We start from the raw sequence: 18,716 nt of genomic DNA, 5'->3' as shown, positions 1-18,716 counted from the left end.
TTGCCTCACCAGCTGGTTACAGATAAAAATACTATTTGTAACAATCACAATTTTTCTCAGTTGCAGGGGGAGTTTATGATCAGCTTCATGGTGAAGAGTAATGGTTGGTTATGTTGAGATAGTCAGACAGTGTACGTGATAACTCATCTAAACATCTTTTTGCTAATAAACCCATCATTCTCTAAAATCTGGGCATAGCTAGGGAGAGAATATTATAGATGATACCCTGTTTAATCCGTAACTAGTAAATTTTCACCACTCTAGTCATTTTAAAATTGAGTTTTCATGTCTTAATGTGAATTTTTAGGGAAATTTTCTGTTTCCTTCTGGATGCAGTTGAATTTCTGCACTGATTTTACTGTAGCATGCCTATGCAATCTTGATTGGCTTCAAGCAGAATTAATAATAATTCTCCATTGATTTCATTGTACCAAACACTTAATGTATTAAATATGTTTTTCAAGTTTATACTGTGCCATATACCCCCCTTTTTATACATATTTCTTAGCTTTTGTCATGAGGTTTTTTGTTGTCGTATTTCCTGTGTCTAACTGCAAAGCTTGTGAAATGCTTCAACCATTTAAATGGATAGAGACAAATCCCCCACCAAACTATGTAGTGGCAGTGTAGCTGTTACTGCAGCTGTAAGTCTATGGTCGCTCTTGAAACTGCTTCATAGAGGACAGTGGTCATCAGATTTACACTGTAGCGGTTCCACCTGGCTTTTGTGAACTCCTCCCTTTGGAAACTGAGGAGGAGCATCAGGTTGTCTTCAGGAGACTCCCTTGCAAGCTCTGGCATCGAGGGCACTCCTGTGGGGGCGGGAAGAATGTGGTGGGAGCTGGGCTGCAGCTTGTAGCACTTCGGAGATTCTGAGCAGTGCTGCTGTCCCTAAGCAGGGAGCAATCTGCTGCTGTAATTTAGACAGCCTTGCTATATTGTTAGGTATGAAATGTGTATTGTTATATTTGTAGCACAGACAATTTAATTTAATATTACTTCAGTGTTCAGAAACTTCTGTATAGTTTTTATAGAAGAAAAGGATATTGATTAGGACATTTTCAGTTACATTTCAATATGAACAAATTTCTTTTAAGGTATTTCCTACCAGATGCTTGGATTAAAAAAAATGGAAATACACCTCTACCCCGATATAACGCGACCCTATATAACACGAATTTGGATATAACATGGTAAAGCAGTGCTCCAGGGGGGCGGGGCTGCACGCTCTGGCAGATCAAAGCAAGTTCGATATAACACAGTTTCACCTAGAACATGATAAGATTTTTTGGCTCCCGAGGACAGCGTTATATCAAGGTAGAGGTATACTTCATGATCATTTATAGAATTTTCAACATTCACAGTCTGAACTAATTATATTGATTTTAAAACATTCTTATGAACTGATTTTTGTTTTGGCCAATTTTATCCGTACTTTTAAATAATATTTACTATATATTATTCCTTGTAATGTACTTTCCCACCAGTTCAGAAAAGTAATTCTTTCTAGAATTAAGAGGCACAGACTCATTACTTTGCAATGTGCTAAGTAAATATACTTGATTTATAACTGTGACTGTGTTTTGATCTTTGAATTTTCACCAAGCAGAATATCTTTCTTTATTTTTGGTAAAAAATAAAAGTAAACTGTTTACATTTGAATTTGATTCAACCTGTGTGGTACTGGCAACAGCATGCATATTCATTTTTTGGCAGAGCTTTTGCCTTTGGCTTTGTTGCTTATTCAATATTTCCATACATATGCATGTACCTGCACAGTATCTCTTACTCAGTCATCCCTCCCTTCCGCCCCCCCCCCCCAAAAAAAAAACCTGTACCCATATCCAACAACACTTCAGGTTCACTCCCAGACTCCTTCCCTCTCCCTCAGCTGCTTTGTTCCCCTTGACTTCCCCAAGCCTTTGCACTGCTTCTGAGGTGTGCAGGAAATACGTTTCGGTATTGTAGTATAACTGAATTACTGAATGAATAGGGTCTACTCTGCATCTCTACTGAAGACATGAAGATTATCTACGCTACCCTCCCCTCCACCTCTCTCCATAACGCACACTCACTCATATTCATGCTCATTTTAACCCTGCTAACCCCAATCCGCCCCATTCTCAAGGGCCAGATTCTTCTACCCTGACTCTCCAAACATAGCATAATTGAAATCAATTGAACTACTGTAAGGTACTACTCAGAATCTGGCCACAGCCACTATCCTTCTAGATGAAGTGGCCATACAGTTATCTTGATCTAGACAACCGCTGACAGCTGCTGGCCTCCACCCAGTGTCTGCTGTAGTGGGGCGGACTGCCCCACTCCCTGTAAGGATGGGCTGTGGCAGGCGAGGGAACCTGTGCAGTCCAGGAGCCAATCAGAAAAGGGCTTATGGGGAGCCAATCAGGGCTCAGATTGGAGGGAACCAATCAGGGCCAGGCTCACCCATATATAAAGGCTGTCCAGAGTAGGAGTGGTCAGTCTGTCCCAGGCCTTCAACAGGGGAAGGTTAGTCTCTAAGGGGGAGACTAGCACCTCGGACAGCGCAGTGCTGGGCAGGCTCAGGAAGGCTAGAAGGCTCTAGCCCATAGCCGCCAGGCTGCAGGCCCTGAAGGGAAGAGCCTAGCGGGTGCAAGGGGCCGTAGGGGAAGCGGCTCAGGGGAACAGACAGAGGAGGGGAAAGAAAGAGGACAGCGAGGCTGACACCAGAGGGTCCCTGGGCCAGGACCCAGAGTAGAGGGCAGGCCTGGGTCACCCCCTTCCTCCTTGCAGTACACCCAGCCATTAGCCGTAAGGAGCTGCCATTATACACTGCACCCGATCCCTGACAAGAGGGATTAGACATTGGGGTGTGTGGCTGCACATGGTGGCTGCAGTGGAGGACTTGCTGATCACCGATCCCCGGAAGGGGCTGCAGATGGACTAAGGGGCACTGCCGGAGGGCAGTGGCCTCGAAGAGGATGCTGCCAAGCAGGGAGCAACGCGGGTTCAGCGACAGCAGCGGAGAGCAGAGGGCAGAACAATGGATGGGACACCACCAGCAGGGGGCACTCCATTGGAATCGAGCTAATTCCCGAGTCACCAGCAGGAGGCGCCGTGGGTGGTGAGTCCCAACCCGTTTACACGTGGTGGAGAATGCGGACACGAGCGGTCCGTCCCTGATAAAAGGGGCAAAAGCAGGGACTAGGCAGATTGTGCCACATTGAGAGACAGAGAGGGTGGAGAAACGAGACTTGTACTGGAGGGCCTGAGTGGCTCGGCTTGCCGAGCAGCAGAGTGAGGTGCTCTGGCTGCTGCGGGGGTGGGCACCCAGACCATATAAGAGAGCAGGCGCCTAGGGCAAGAGGCCAGGGCCTGGCTCTAAGAAATGTTATGCCTGTGGGTGAAAGGGCCACTTCAGGAGGGAGTGTCCCTACTGGGAGAGGGCAGAGAGGCCCCATCCAGACAAGGCTCCCCCTGTGAAGGTAACAGGGGGGCCCCCATCTTGTTGGGTCTGTGGGGAGCAGGGACACCTAAGGAGAGGGTGCCCCTACAGGGATCCTAAGGCCCGGGCCAGCCCAGAAGGAAGCAGGCTAGCAGGACTAGGGTCGTGGCAGGGGGAAGGCGCCGAGGGTGCTTCCACTGCCACACCAAGGGCCACATACAGAGGCATTGCCCCCTGAAGCAGAAAGGGGGAGTGTCAGAGAGCAAGGCTCAGTCTGGGACTAGCCGCCAGGAAGAGGTAGTGCAGGCTGAGGCCCCCAGAGAGAAGAGGGCTGGGGTAGAGAGGCCCCACCTTAACAAGGGAACCCACACAAAGGCCAAGAGGGCCGAGGTGGGAACCCAAAAAGATATGAGAACCCCTGTAGGACCAGAGAGGTCTACGGTGGGGACCCAAACAACTGAGGAAGAAGTGGGCAGGCTGCTCCAAACACTGGAGAGCCTGCGGCAAGAGAGAAATTCCCTGCGGGCCGTAGCGAGGAGCACTGGGGCACTAGGGAATTTCAGCCCCCTCCCCAGTAGATTCTTAAGGGGGAGGGTGTGTAGTGGGGCGAACTGCCCCACTCCCTGTGAGGATGGGCTGTGGCAGGCCAGGGAGCCTGTGCAGCCCAGGAGCCAATCAGAAAAGGGCTTATGGGGAGCCAATCAGGGCCCAGATTGGAGGGAACCAATCAGGGCCAGGCTCACCCATATATAAAGGTTGCCCAGAGGGTCCCTGGGCTGGGACCCAGAGTAGAGGGCAGGCCTGGGTACCCCCCCTTCCTCCTTAAGTACACCCAGCCATTAGCCATAGGGAGCGGCCATTATAGACTGCGCCCGATCCCTGACAAGAGGGATTAGACATTAGGGTGTGTGGATGCACATGGTGGCTGGAGTGGAGGACTGCTGATCACTGATCCCCGGAAGGGGCTGCAGATGGACTAAGGGGCACTGCCGGAGGGTAGTGATCTCGAAGAGGATGCTGCCGAGCAGGGAGCAACGCTGGTCCAGCGACAGCAGCGGAGAGCAGAGGGCAGAACAACGGACAGGACACCACCAGCAGGGGGCACTCCACTGGAATCTAGCTAATTCCTGGAGTCACCAGCAGGAGGCGCCATGGGTGGTGAGTCCCAACCCGTTTACACTGCTGAAACCTAGTGGGCAGAGAAGCTAGTAGGATTATAGCCTCAGCCAAGGCATCACCCACAGGAGCCCTGATTGGAGGCTTGTCCGACTCCACTGCTTGGTCCAACCACTCTATTTAAGCCAGAAGGAGGTACAGGAAGTTGTCGAGCAACAAGGTGATTTCCGGTTGTGGCTGCATCGGACCCTGCTTGTGCCCACTTCCTGCACCCAATCATGTTCCTCATTTCTGCTCCACTCTTGGCTCCTGCCTCACTCCTGATTTCACTCTTGTCCCCACGCTACTCCTGCTCTTTGCCTGACCCTGGCCTCTCCTCCACTTCCTTCCCTTACCTCTCATCTCCAATCTTCATTTACCATTCCTGGCTCAGACCCTGAGTTCTGACTACTGACCTTGACTCTGGCATTTGGTATCTGACCTTGGCTTTGACCCTCACCTTTTTTTCCCTGGTTCTGACTCTGGCTTGACCCCTGGCTCTGGTAATTGGTAGTTGACTCAGGTGCTAACCCTTGGCTTTGTTCCCCAACCTGGCTGCTTGCTCTGCCTACTAGAGCTGACTCTTGCGCTGACTACTAGGCCAGACTGCTTACTTCCCAGTCCATAATAGCAGGATTCTTTTTGGTGTTTGTCACTATCATTCCTCAGTTGGATGAATGGTCATTACTGAGACTGCATCACTGCATCTACAAGAAACAATTGAAGCAGATGGAACTTTTTTTTTAAAATAGAGAGCTAGCACTGCTTTTTTTTTTTAAATGATTTTTAGAACCAACCATAATGAGATCCTGGCACACTGAGATGATGGATGGAACAATTATTGTTTTGATTTATCAGGGATAGATGGGACACTGAAAATGGTTTTGACCTGTAGTATTTCCTCAGTGAGATTAAAATACAAAGTTCAAGTAGGTACATACATCATCAAATAAATATTGGAAATTATGAATGTCTGTTGTGGTGGTCAAAGTTCAGTTAATTAAATTTACCAATAGTTAATGTGAAGATTCTATTGACCTGAAAATATTAATAGTAGTTCCTAATGAAAAGCTTGAGTGTAAATAACTTCAGAATGACTAAAGTGGTGCAAATTATACTCCATCTACTTTGTGGCTGTGAAATTATTTAAGAACACACCTCTGAAGTGGGTGAATGTGTCATACTATGAATGTTTATGAATGTTAAGAGGGCTGTATTAGAAATCAGGAACAAAAATAGCTCAGGAAAATGTATTTTCCCCCAAACTTTTATTAATGGTTATTTATTGTTATATTGGCTACAGTATAAGAAAGAGATTAATATCTCAAGCATTAGTTTCACATGTACATTTTGAGAAAACCAAAGGAAGAGATCAGAGGATGACAATGTTTGGGGCCCAGTCTGGTAAGCCCATAGTCTCATGAGTGGTCCCAGTGGAGTCAGGGAAGTAAATAAGATGATGCACAGGAGTGAAGGTTTGTAGAATCAGGCCATGGGTTGCTCCAAGAATCCCATAGTTTTTTTTTTTTTTTGGTTGGTTGGTTTTTTTGGGGGGAAGGGAGGTTGGCTGGTTTGTTTGTTTATATTTATTAAAGGCACCTGAACCAAGGTCAGTAGTGTTGGCTCATGGATAGATTAATGGTTAAGAGCTTAGTATTTGTTTATCTTCTTTGTGGAAGATGTTGAGGTATGCTACTGCATCCTTGTGCCAGATCAAAATAGAAAATGTTCCAGAACGTACCAACATTATAGTTCTGTTTTCCAAACCGAATTAGCAAAGAACATAACCTAAGACTGTTCCTAACAGCTATGTAAAAAAAATGCTTTCTGTATGTTTCCATTTCTATAAATTAAATATTAATTTGTGTAAGTAGATGACCCTCTAAAAATCGTTAACAAGATACTGATGACAACTCATACTTGTTCTTGTTAATGAAAAGACTGAATATACAAATCTTCCTGTTTGTAGAGCTATTGTGCTGCATAATCTTAAGGGGAGACAGCAATATGAATACATGGGTCACAGTACAAACATAATAAATAATGAGATTTTAGTATGTCTTACATAAACAGAGAATGATGCATGAAAAGGGCAGACGGAAATTCCTCATTTCCTATGTTTGCATTGCTAAAATACCTACACTAGTCTGGATTAGTTTGCTAATGTGAAATGCTAATAAAAGATCCTTTATGCCAAAAAGAAAAAGAAAACTGTAAAAGTAGGAATAAATTCACAATGAAGAGAGGTAGAGTGTGGGGTCCTCCAAGGATTTGTACTAGAACCTCTGCTGTTCAACGCATTCATAAATGATCCAGAAAAGTGGGTCAACAGGTGACAAAGTGTAGAGACAATTCTAAATTACTCAAAATAGTCAAGTCCAAAGCTGACTGAGGAGTTACAAAGGGATCTCACAAAACTTGGTGAGTGGGCAACAAAATGGTGGATGAAATTCAAGGGTGATAAATGCAAAATAATGCACATTGGAAAACATCCCAACTGTATATACAAAATGATGAGGTCTAAATTAACTGTTCCCACTCAAGACAGAGATCTTGGAGTCATTGTGAATAGTTCTCTGAAAACATCTGCTCAATGTGAAGCAGCAGTCAAAAAAGCAAACAATGTTAGGAATCATTAGGAAAGGGATAGATAAGAAGACAGAAAACATCATAAAACAACTATCTATAGCCATGGTATGCCCACATGGTATGCATCACTTGAATATTGCAATACAGTTCTGGTTGCCTCATCTCAAAAGAGATATATTAGAATTGGAAAACATATGGAGAAGGGCAACAGAAATGATGAGGGGTGTGGAACAGCAGCTTCCATATGAGGAGAGATTAAAAAGACTGGGATTGCTCAGTTTAGAAAAGAAACAACTAATGGGTATGATAGAGATCTATATAATCATGAATGGTTTGAGAAGATGAATAGAGAAGTGTTATTTACCCCTTCACATAACACAAGAACCAGGGTCACCCAATTAAATTAATAGGCAGCAGGTTTAAAACAAATAGAAGGAATTATTTCTTCAAACAGCATACCATCAACCTGTGGAACTTCTTGCCAAGGGATGTTGTGAAGGCCAAAAGTACAAATGGGCTAAAAAGAATTAGATAAGTTCCTAGAGGAGAGGTGCATCCTCTGTCATCCAGTCCAGAAGCTGGGACTGGATGACAGAGGATAGATCATTCAATAATTGCACTGTTCTGTTATTCCCTCTAAAACATGTGGCCACTGTCGGAAGACAGGATAATGTTCTAGGTGGACTGTTGGTCAAACCCAGTATGGCCATTCTTTATGTTCTTATGACATTATCTTTTGTGAAATTTAAAAAGAAGTGATTTTTCCCTTTTCATTTTCTTTTATATAAATTGTTATACAATCTTTTCTGGAGAATAAACAAACATTATTTAAAACAAAGGCTAAAAGTGTTTCTCTACTATATTTTCGTAGAAAAGGATTTATTTTAGTAATTGACATGGTGAAGTGTAAGAATACCTACAATATTTTAAATGGTTTTTACTATCTACTGACAAAGGATATAAGTAAAGACTGTGCACACAGTGTGTGCTGCTAAATGTGCCTTGACTTCTTGGAACTTGAATTTATGGTAAATAAATACTGTATGAAACCTATGGATAGTAATAGGTTTATTTATAATGAAGTACCAAAATCACAAAACATTTATAGAACATAAAATGCAGCAGACATATTAGTGACGCAAGTTAGAATTTTGAAAAGCACCTAAGTCCCATTTTCAGAAGCAACTTAGGAGCCTAAGGCCTGCTTTACATGTAAAATTTAGGTCAACCTAACTATGATGCTCATAGATGTGGAAAGATCATACCCTGAGAGAGATGGTTAGGCTGATCTAACCCACAGTGTAGACACTGGTAGATTGACGAAATAATTCTTCCATTGACCTAGCTACCATCTCTCAAGGGGGTGGATTTACTATAGTGATGGAAAAGCCCTTTCTGTCGCAGAAGCAAGTGTCTTACACTACAGCACTACAATGGCATCATTGCAGCTGTACTGCTGTAGCGCTTGTAGTGAAGACATAAGTTTCGCTGAAGGTCAATGGGACTTATGCTCTTAAGGCCTGTCTCATTTGAAAATGGGACAGTGACTCCTTTGAAAATTTTACTCATAGTGTTAAACTGTGTACTGTAAAGTTATATTAGCTTCCACATATTTATGACAAATGAAAAAGTTTTGAGGACTAGTTTTATTTGATGTGTAATGCCTTCTCATCCAATGCAGTGGCACCTCTTGGAGCAGGAGAGAGTGATGGAGGTAGCAACAGTGCCGCCTCTTGTTCTGCAAGGGAGATCAGTAGCTCCTATATCACTGATCCAGAGTCTACACTATAGATTTAGGTCAGTATAACCACATCCCTTAGGGATGTGGAAACTCTAACCTAATCCAGAGTGTGGAGTTTATTGCCTTACAGCAGTGGGAGACGCTCTCCTGTCAGTGGTGCTAGAGTCTTCATTAAGTGCCACAGCAGCACTGTAAGTGTAGACAAGCCCTCAGTGACAGTACTCTAGAGGAGAACAGAAGAGTCTGCAAACTGGATCCCATTTGTCCAAACCTTTTATTACCTTTTATAGTTTCTGTATGGTGAGGAGGAAAAAACTGACCTTTCACATTAGGCACCTCTATCTCCCCCACAGCTGTTGGTACATGTACTGATTTGTGTGAGAGAGACAAGAGGAGAGGGCATACTACTTAAAACCAAAACCTTGGATCCAGAAAGATGAAGGTTTTGGTTTTAAGAAGACTTACATTCATGAGTTTGAGCTTTTGGATGTTGCTATTTGTCAGTATTCTCCACTGCTTCCTTCCAAAAATAGTCTGTAACCTGATTATCCTCCCACTTAAGGTCTTTCAGTTACCAAATTTCACCTCCTTCCCTTCTAGTACCTGTTTAGAGAAGGGGGTGAGAGGTTCTGGTTTTGTAATCTAATGCATGGGTTTGCAACCTGGAGTTTGCAACCAACCTGTTTTTCCCATATTGCTATAGGGGAAGGAGGTCTCAGCTAGATGGGAGGGAGGGTTCTGATCTGAATAAAGGGGTCTGATATGAAAAAAAAAAAGTGAGAACCCTGGCTTAGGGAGTAGGGAAGATTTCCAGAAGCTAACTTGCCTTAGGTGAAGTGGTTCTCAATTTTTTCATATCAAAACCCTTTTATTCAGACCAGAACCCCTTTCCCATCTAGCTCGTCCCTTCCTGCCATTTAGCAAAATGGGAGAAGCAGGTTGGTTGCAACCTTCAGACTGAGAACTTGGCCTAACTCATCTCCTGACTGCCAATAACCTTCCTGCAAGCCTTAGATATATTCCTCTATCAGAGTTGCTTCTGGCTCTCAGAATGTTTTATTTCTCTTGAAGCATGCTGACTCTGAAAAATGAGCAGTTTGGATTCTGGTTCAGTGTATAAAATTGTAATATGACTCATCTTAATATATGGAGCAGAGACTTGGCCAGTCACAGGGAGGGAAATAAGTATGCTCTCCACCATAGAAATGAAGATGTTGAGATGGTCAAATGTGATAGGAAACAAGAAGAAGCTGTATGGGATGTAATGTATGTGCTCCAATTGAAGACAAGTTGAGGGAGAGTCATATCATTAGGATGTCTCTTGCAACAATTGTGGGTGGAAGATGAGCAAGGGGGAGACCAAAGACTCAGTATCTCAGGGAGACAGATGCGCATACCTCTGTATGATCATGAGTTTTGAATAAAGGCTATAAATATTGCCCACCCTGAATAGGGAAGTGGCAAATAAGATAAAGAATAAGAGATTCTGTTGCATCACAGATCATTCTACTTGTATAATACCTTGCACGTACTAAAGCAGTGCAGAGGTTTGTAATTGTAATTGCTCTGGTAGATTAATTACCATCTTGTGCAAGTTAGAAACAAATAAACCCTTTAATTTTACTGAAAATAACTGCAATTTTAATGAAGATAACTATAACTCTGATGAACACATTTAAGTAATTACAACCAGAGCAACTGATGATATGAGGGTGTTAGTCTACTATTGAACTAAATATAAATGCTCAGTTGCTTTACATTTGAAATATTTTAGGGACTTAAGTGGTTTTAAAGCTTTATATTGTTTGAAACTGAACCAATTTAAGAGCTTCTAAATATCAAACATACAGTGGAGGAAGGACTCTAAAATATCTCCTAAAAATTAACTGCTTCAATGCCTTCTTGGCCAAGCCTGGGCCTCGCAAAGGCATTTTTGCTGTTTGCCCTGACATGCCTTGAAATACATTCCATTTCAAGTGGGATGTACAAGTCCTTCAAAAAGGCACTCCAAATGATGATTTAAAAATAAAATTCCCATCTCTCCATTGGGAGACTTAATATGAATTTTATAATCAATTAAAGATTTGTTGCTATTTAAACTACTTCTTCTGCTCCCCTCATACCCATCCCAATGAAATAACATTCAAGTGTATGTTTTGATGGAATAACATTTAAATTAAATATGTTACAGAGAGTTAATGTGAAACCCTTGTTCTGAATCTCTTTGTTTCCTAATTCTGTAAGGAGAAGATGATTTCTGATTGGTGCAGACGGTGCCAAAATGTATTGATTGTGCTTTTGTATTGTTTGGGAGTTTCTAGAGCTTAGTAAATATGTTTGCTATATCAGAGCCTTACTTATTGAAACTCATGGTAAAGCTAATTTAAATCACATTGTTACTTTGTGATCAAATACCAAATGTTTGTGTAAATGCTGTACTTGAACATTTCTTGATGTCAGAATTTAATGGTTGAATCAAGGGTAATTGATGTCGTTATAGCCTGGGAAAAGGAGACAACTGATGTAGTTTAATTGCAATAGCTAGGAAACAATATTTTATGTGCAGGTGTTACATCTTAACTTGCATGTATCTCTAGTGAAATTTTAGATGATGTAAAACTTGTATCTGTTTAACCCAGTGATGGAAAAGAGTGCATTTTCAATAGAAATTATTTAGCCACTATTAATCAATTTCTAGATATCTTTAAAAAAAACAGGCTTGATGACCTTGATGCGTTTCTTCCTTTTCCTCAGCTCTGTGGGCAAGTGGGGAGGGATGAGGCATTCTGGAGGACCAATAGCATCTGTTCTTAAAAATCATCCAACCAGTGGACACCACATTATTATTATTATTATTATTTATTTATTATGAGAATATTAACTAGATTCTGTCTTGTTAGAGCCTGACTTTGTCTATTTGTATAAAAGTCAGATTTTGATATTTCTATGATGGACAAACCTCCTTCCTTGTACACTGAATCACACACGTCAGAGATGGAAAAACCTTAATAGATCATCCATTCCATCTCCTTCCCAGTGAAGGATTGTTCCTTTACAGTACATTTTGTTATGTTTTTATTACTTCAGTGGTAGTTATAGTGTTCTAATGCATCTGATATATTTTTGATACTATGCAACTCCTGAAAGGCACTTACTTCTCTTTGAACAGTATTATTTCTCTGAACTTCAGTTTTATTTTTTGGTAGACATTTATTCAATTAAAGGAAGAAAAATATCCATTCAAAGTTAACAGTTTTTATTCCTAATTAGGTCTCTTTCACCTGCTATCCAGCAAATACATTTTTGTTTTAATAAATATTACAGCACAATAAGAGGCTCATCAGCACCTGGAATGGTGCCTAATAAGGTGTGTAATTTAATTGCCCACTTGTTCCTTTTTAAGTGCCACATGAGCAGACACTCATCAGTTCAGACATACAAACATGTTTATGGTGCCTGCTAGTGAGTGTCCCATTTGCTGTACAGTCCTCTGCCTCAGCCATCTACAGGATACTAGTTCATATTTTTAGGAATGTTCTTCATGCTGTTCCAAGAATAGTAATTCATTCCTCCAGATGTTCATTGGATTTGTGAACCATTCTGTGATCAGTGCATTTCGCAGGTATAGTGGGAAGTAAAAAAAAAAAAACCAAAATAGAGGGAGTTCTGCTGGAACAGACATGGAAGTGTAGGAGTAGTTTGAAAAACTCTCCCACATCGCAGACAGAGATCGGGTCAGGTTTGGATTCAGAACAGCAGTATACCTAAGGAAAAAGTACTAGAGCATTGTTCCAACCCCATTATCATCCTTTTCAAAGAAGGTATCAGACGGGTAGCCGTGTTAGTCTGGATCTGTAAAAGCAGCAAATCCAATGAAGTGAGTATTCACCCACAAAAGTTCATGCTCCGATATGTCTGTTTGTCTATAAGGTGCCACAGGACTCTTTGCTGCTTTTCAAAAAAGTTGTACCAGTGTTGAAAACATGACCTAGGTACTAGAAGATATGTAGAGAAAATGCACTTGAGGAAAAGCACTTATATACTGGGGATTTAACATAGCATATACTTAACATCCAGTACCATCCAGTGTTAATCAGCCTAGGATAGTACAAATCTATGATGACTCTCCAGACGTGCTCATTTTTATTATGATTATCATCATCATCATCATCATCATTACTACAGGTATTTATAGTACAGTGTAAGCAGGTGGAGGTCTAACCCTGCTCTGAACAGAAACTGTACACTTTGTATTTAGTCCAGATTTATGCCCTTCCTGGGATTTGGCTGTACTGGTATCTCAAATAATGGCAAGGATAAATGTGTGCACCTTAAGTTTTGCCTTTAAACTTAGCTTTTTGTAGTAGTTTCCTGAAAAGATCATACTTTCTTAGGTCAAAGAGCAACTATTTCTCTTATAGAGGGGTGGACTTAAACCACACCTGCCACAGTGAGAAGCAGGAATCAACCAGTGGTTCCAGCATCGGCCAATGAAGTGTGTAAACAGAAGAATGCTGTGAACCCATTATAGGTTTCCATAACTATAGTATCTGGATACCTCTTATGCAGGTTACATGGAGATAATGGCAATCTTAATATCAGAGTTAACACTGTGCTATAAACAACTTTCATCTAGGCCAGCTTGGAGTCTAATAATTTGAGATGATCTGAGAAAAGAAATGTATCTTTGAAACTTTTTCTAAAAGTGGTTAGATGTATGGTTAAGTGTACTTCTGTAGGGCATTAATTCCAGAGTGCCTGTGATAAAGAATGTCCTACCTTCTTCTATCCACGTTGGAAACTATGTGCCATAATGGACTGATATCATGATTATAATTATTTATTAAACAGTGACAAAATATGCCAACAATTATGGAGGTAATTCAGAATTCGCAAGATAAAAAGGACATAGCTGGACAGACTTGACAGAATCACAATTGTAAAACTGGAGGGAACCTTGAGAGGTCACTTAGTCCAGTCCCCTCCACTCAAGGCAGGACTAAGTATTATCTAGACCATTCCTGACAGATGTTTGTCTAACCTGCTCTTAAAAAATCTCCAATGATGGAGATTTCACAACCTCTCTACACAATTTATTCCAGTGCTTAACCACCCTGACAGGAAGTTTTTTCTACTGTCCAACCTAAATCTCCCTGACTCCAATTGAAGTCCATTGCTTCTTGTCCTATCCTCAGAGGTTAAAAAGAACAACTTTTTCTCCCTCCTCCTTGAAAAATGTGTTCCCCCTCCTCCCAGTCTTCTCTTCTCCTGACTAAACAAACTTAATTCTTTCAATTTTTCCCTCATGTTTTCTAGAGCTTTAATCATTTTTGTTCCTCTTGTCTGGACTCTTTCTCCAATTTGTCCACATCTTTCCTGAAATATGGTGCCCAGGACTGGACACAATACTCTAGATGAGACCTAATCAGTGCAGAGTACAGTGGAAGAATTACTTCTTTGCATGCATGTAGTATTATGTTCCTTCACTGGTTCTGAAGATATTTTTGTCTACTAAATAATATTAGGCTATACTGCAAAAAAGCCCCAGAAGACCTTCATATATACTTGTGAAGCTGTAACTGACCACAACACATCAATAAACTATTCCTTTTTGAAGACAGAATAGGAAGAATATTACAGGGAGATATTAAAGTGGTACTACACATAAGAAAGGAATGTTCTCATCTGTGTAGCCTCAGGCAGATGACAGTAGAATTTCCTGTAGTACACAATGTGCTTCTATTCAATGGCTACTTGGGTGGCTTTTTATACTAACTTAACAGGTATTTTTGTTTTGCCCTGTATTTTATTTTCATGAGAGCTGAACAGAATCCAATTTTTCTATTATTTAATACTCTTTAAAGGCAAGATTATAACCTAGGCCTCTGCAGCCCACGTGGAAGAAGGGGACTTAGTCCTCTGCACCTGTCTATCCTAATAGAGTCTAGGTGTAGAGGGAGAATAGGGTCCACGGTGCCACAACCACCCTACGTGAGCAGGACAGGAAGGGGTTGGAGAGGGGCAGGGAGTGAATGGAGCTTTGTTTGCACCCCTGTAGCTCCCTTTCCCACAAATAAATGGCCAGCTGAACCAGCCCAAGACAGGAAGTAAACTGCAGTCTGTAAAAACCAGCTGTATCTTACTGAGTCACAAATTCTTCCCAGGGCTCCTCCTGTGGCAGCGAAGCTACCACTCCTTAGACAGGACTAGACACAAAGGATGAGACACGGCGCCTTTGCAGTCAATGAGAGTCAATCTGGCCAAAGTCCAAATCTAGCCTGATAGGTGGAGCTGTTGGCATCACCTAAAATTAAAGTTGTTTGACACTTTCCTGTTGTCAGTAGCTTATAACTTTGCCAGACTTTAACTTTCTAGGCTGGAATTTGTGATGATGCAAGTTGCCTGCCTCAGGCTGAATTTTTTTTTTTTTTTTAAAGTTTCAAGAAAAAAAAATCAGCCATTTCCAATAACAAGATTAGGAGAAAATGCATTGTTTTTGCCCATGTGAAAATAAGTGTGTTACAAGTTGAGTCTTTCCCCCTCCCTATGAATATTCACCCAAATTTGTTATGAGTTATGAGCCTTTTAAAAATCACAGTTCATACATGCTCAGTAGAAACTTGATAGAGTTTAACACTGCAGTTATAATCCAAAGATTCTGTCTGCACTAAGCATTCTTCACCCTCTCTCAGCTCCTATGTGTGACCAGATTGTGTGTATGTCATCCCTGCAAAGCAAGCCAGCAAGTTCCAGCACAGTTTTGGGGGGCTTAGCAGAACTTCCCCTGCAATTACTCCTCCAACTGATGGGGGGCCACTGTGACACCAGGCACAGGAACGGAATACATTGAGTCTGGCTCTCCTGTATACTGGGTGTTCCCCCTGCTGGTGCCCTGGAAGGAAGCAAGGATGAGGTAGCAACCTAATTTAAATGCAGAGGGATAAGGAAGAGAGGGTGCTGGATAAGTATTTTAGGAGATGGTGTGGGGGAGGAGCCAGCTTTGGAGGGGACTGGATAAGTGCACAGGGCATCTGGTTCATTGAGTGCACAGATGGACAGTGCTCTGGGGATGAATCAAGGCTGTGTAGTAAAGGAGGCTATTGTCTGTAGGATCCCGGCTTCATTTGTGGTAAAAGCTGCAAAGTGAGTAGAGAATAAGACAGGAGATTGCAGGAAGAGGAAGAATTGTCTCATGGTTAAGAGACTTTAATGTTGCCCTGGAGAACTGGATTTTTTCCTTCCTCTGCCAGGTTGCTATGTGATGCTGGGCAAGTCACTGAACCCAAAATGTTCACCTTTGCCACTAATTGTGTGTTCCTGATTTTCTGGATGCCCAGTGTGAGACACCTGGAGTCTTTTTTGCAGGAGTGTTGAGCACTCACAACTGTAACTGACCTGAAGAAGAGCTCTGTAAAAGTTTAAAAGCTAGTCTCTCTCACCAACAAAAATTGGTCCAATTAAAGATATTACCTCACCCATCTTATCTCTAACTGCAAATGAAGTCAGTTAGCATTGTATTTAGAACAGATAAAAGTTTGATGAAAATGGTAAGTACTTTGAAAAATCAGATTCTAAATGTTACCAGTTGGTGTCCAAAATTAGTGGACACTTTTGATTATTTTGGCCTAAATCTCTATATCTCAGTTCCCCAGCTGTGAAATGTAAAACTTAATGTCACTGGTTTGTTTTGAGGATACATTCATTAATGTTTGTGAAGTGCTCAGAAGCTATGGGGAGAGCAACAGAGAAACACCCACGGGGAAATGAGTAATTCTGTATTCAGTGCAAGGTTTGGATAAAGGTCTGGGCCATACATTGAATGTGAATAAAAAGAAATAGTGAATAAACCACCTGTTCATAGTGCAAGTGCACAAGGGGGCTGAATTAAGGTTGTATGGGCAGTCTTAATTCTGACATTTCCCAACTTTTGATGTTAGGCTTTGCAAATCTTATCGTTCTTTAACATAGTTTTTTTTTAATGTAATCTGAATAAACAGTACTTCTCCATGCTTGTTTTTAAGGCTTTAAAAGTAAACCTAAAGTGAAATTAATTATCATAATTCTAGAGGAAGTTGCTCAGTTGACTGCTGACCATTCCCCATAATTTTACCACTGGGTGTTGGAAAGATGGTCATGTCTCTCTATATCCACACTGGGTTTCTGTGTCCATTTTGGCTCTCTTATTCAAGAGTAGGCTTGGAAGGATTAGCTCTTTATGGGTAAATGACGATTTCACCACGCACACACAAACCAATGGAAAAATATTTCCATTGGTAATAATCAAAATGTGCAGATAGTAAAAGTAAGAAAAATGCTGCTTAAGAAATGTTTAGAGTTTGATTTAAGGATGTTTACTTCATATATTTTGATATCCGATGCTCGCAGTTTGTTTTAAGAGTTATAAAGCTTTAACTTTTTGTTTCTCAATGTCTGCTGCCATTAAATAACTGCCTGAGCCTATCCATTGTCTCATCCTCCCCACATAATTTTCCTCAACCATGAAAGTAAAAAAAATTAAAAAGTTAAAAAAATGGATATTATCTTTTGAAATTATATATAAATAAATCGAATTCTGCCTAAGCTATGTCAGTCCAACCTCATTGGCAGAATTTGGAAACTCTATATCAACAAGTTCCTAAATATAGATTAAAACACCAGTCACATTTTTGCTCATCTTTCTAGAACATCTAAAGCATCTAAATTAAAATTTGATGAATTCTCATTTGGCTGTAGTAAAACTGGCCTCCTTTTTAATGTGCACTCTGGGGATATACTGAGCAAAGTAAGATTAAAGACATGATTTTAAAATGAGATTTGAAGTTTCTGACGATTGAACCTTGTGGACACGTTTGAATATAGTCAGTCTAACTTACTGAGGCATTGTTTTACCTATATTTAAAATATATTTTAGTAACTCTATTATCGGTGGTAAAAGACTGGATTTCTTAACAGCTAGACTGTAGATGAATGGTGATTTTTAATCCCTCGAGCATAAATATCATATTTCTTCATCATTCAGCAGTGCTTTTATTAAAATAATTACAGTAGCAAGCAACAGAGCCTGGTTTTATCTTGGTGATAATTATAAATGTATTGCCCAAGTTTCTAATTTTTATATCGACACAACATTCCCATGCATGCCTGTACATGCACATACATATAGAGGGTTATTGTGGACTTGGAATGTGCATTTTACGGAAGAAATATGATACATTGATGTTCTGCAAATGAACCCCCTCTCACTTTTCAGCTAGGATTATTCTGCACAGTTACAATGTTGAAATATTAAGAAATTAACAATATCAGTAAAGGTGAACCACTTAATTGCAGCATAGGAACAACCTCAGAATTGCTCCTCACTGCTCCTAGATCCCATTGGGCTACTCAACCGGGCTACTAGGCATGTCACTCAAATTAGTTTCTAATGATGCCAGAGATCACTAGAGATTGTCAGAGTCCTCCAGGAAGCCAAGGAAGCCAGGATGTGATATTTCTCATGTACGAAAACAAGGCGAGAAAAACTTTACTAAAAGGTGAAAGCATCAGAAAGGAGCTATAAAGGGTGGGCCGCCACAAAAATTGTTTTCTCACTGAAATTCATTTTTAAGCCAGACTAACCTGGTTCATAGATTACAGGGTGTCTCTGTCTCTCGCCTGCTTTCAAACACTGAAATGCTTTTTTGAAGCCATCAGACACTTCACTTGAATTCTGGGAACTGTTAATTGTTTTTAATGAGATCCTGCATTCTCGTCCACTGCAGGGATGCCAATTAGTAGGGCTAGTGGAGAGCAAAAGGCCCCCCA

At 41.2% G+C, this 18,716-nt stretch overlaps 1 protein-coding gene across 4 annotated transcripts in view; it reads left to right on the top strand.

Moving 5' to 3' along the window:
* Window positions 1–18,716, top strand: part of CRPPA (CDP-L-ribitol pyrophosphorylase A) — a 215,580-nt gene that overhangs the window by 122,252 nt on the left and 74,612 nt on the right. The window contains exon 10 of one of the 4 annotated variants that reach the window (XM_050938693.1): window positions 61–1,662. The exons of the other annotated variants lie outside the window; for them this stretch is intronic. Within the exon in view, the coding sequence (XP_050794650.1) occupies window positions 61–117 (57 nt within the window). The 3' untranslated portion in view covers window positions 118–1,662. Of the gene's footprint in view, window positions 1–60; window positions 1,663–18,716 lie in introns of those variants that run through there. 4 annotated transcript variants of the gene reach the window in all.

Source organism: Gopherus flavomarginatus, chromosome 2, assembly GCF_025201925.1.
Source record: "Gopherus flavomarginatus isolate rGopFla2 chromosome 2, rGopFla2.mat.asm, whole genome shotgun sequence".
Classification (NCBI taxonomy): Eukaryota; Metazoa; Chordata; order Testudines; family Testudinidae; genus Gopherus; species Gopherus flavomarginatus.
This window is presented reverse-complemented; position numbering and strand designations above follow the sequence as displayed.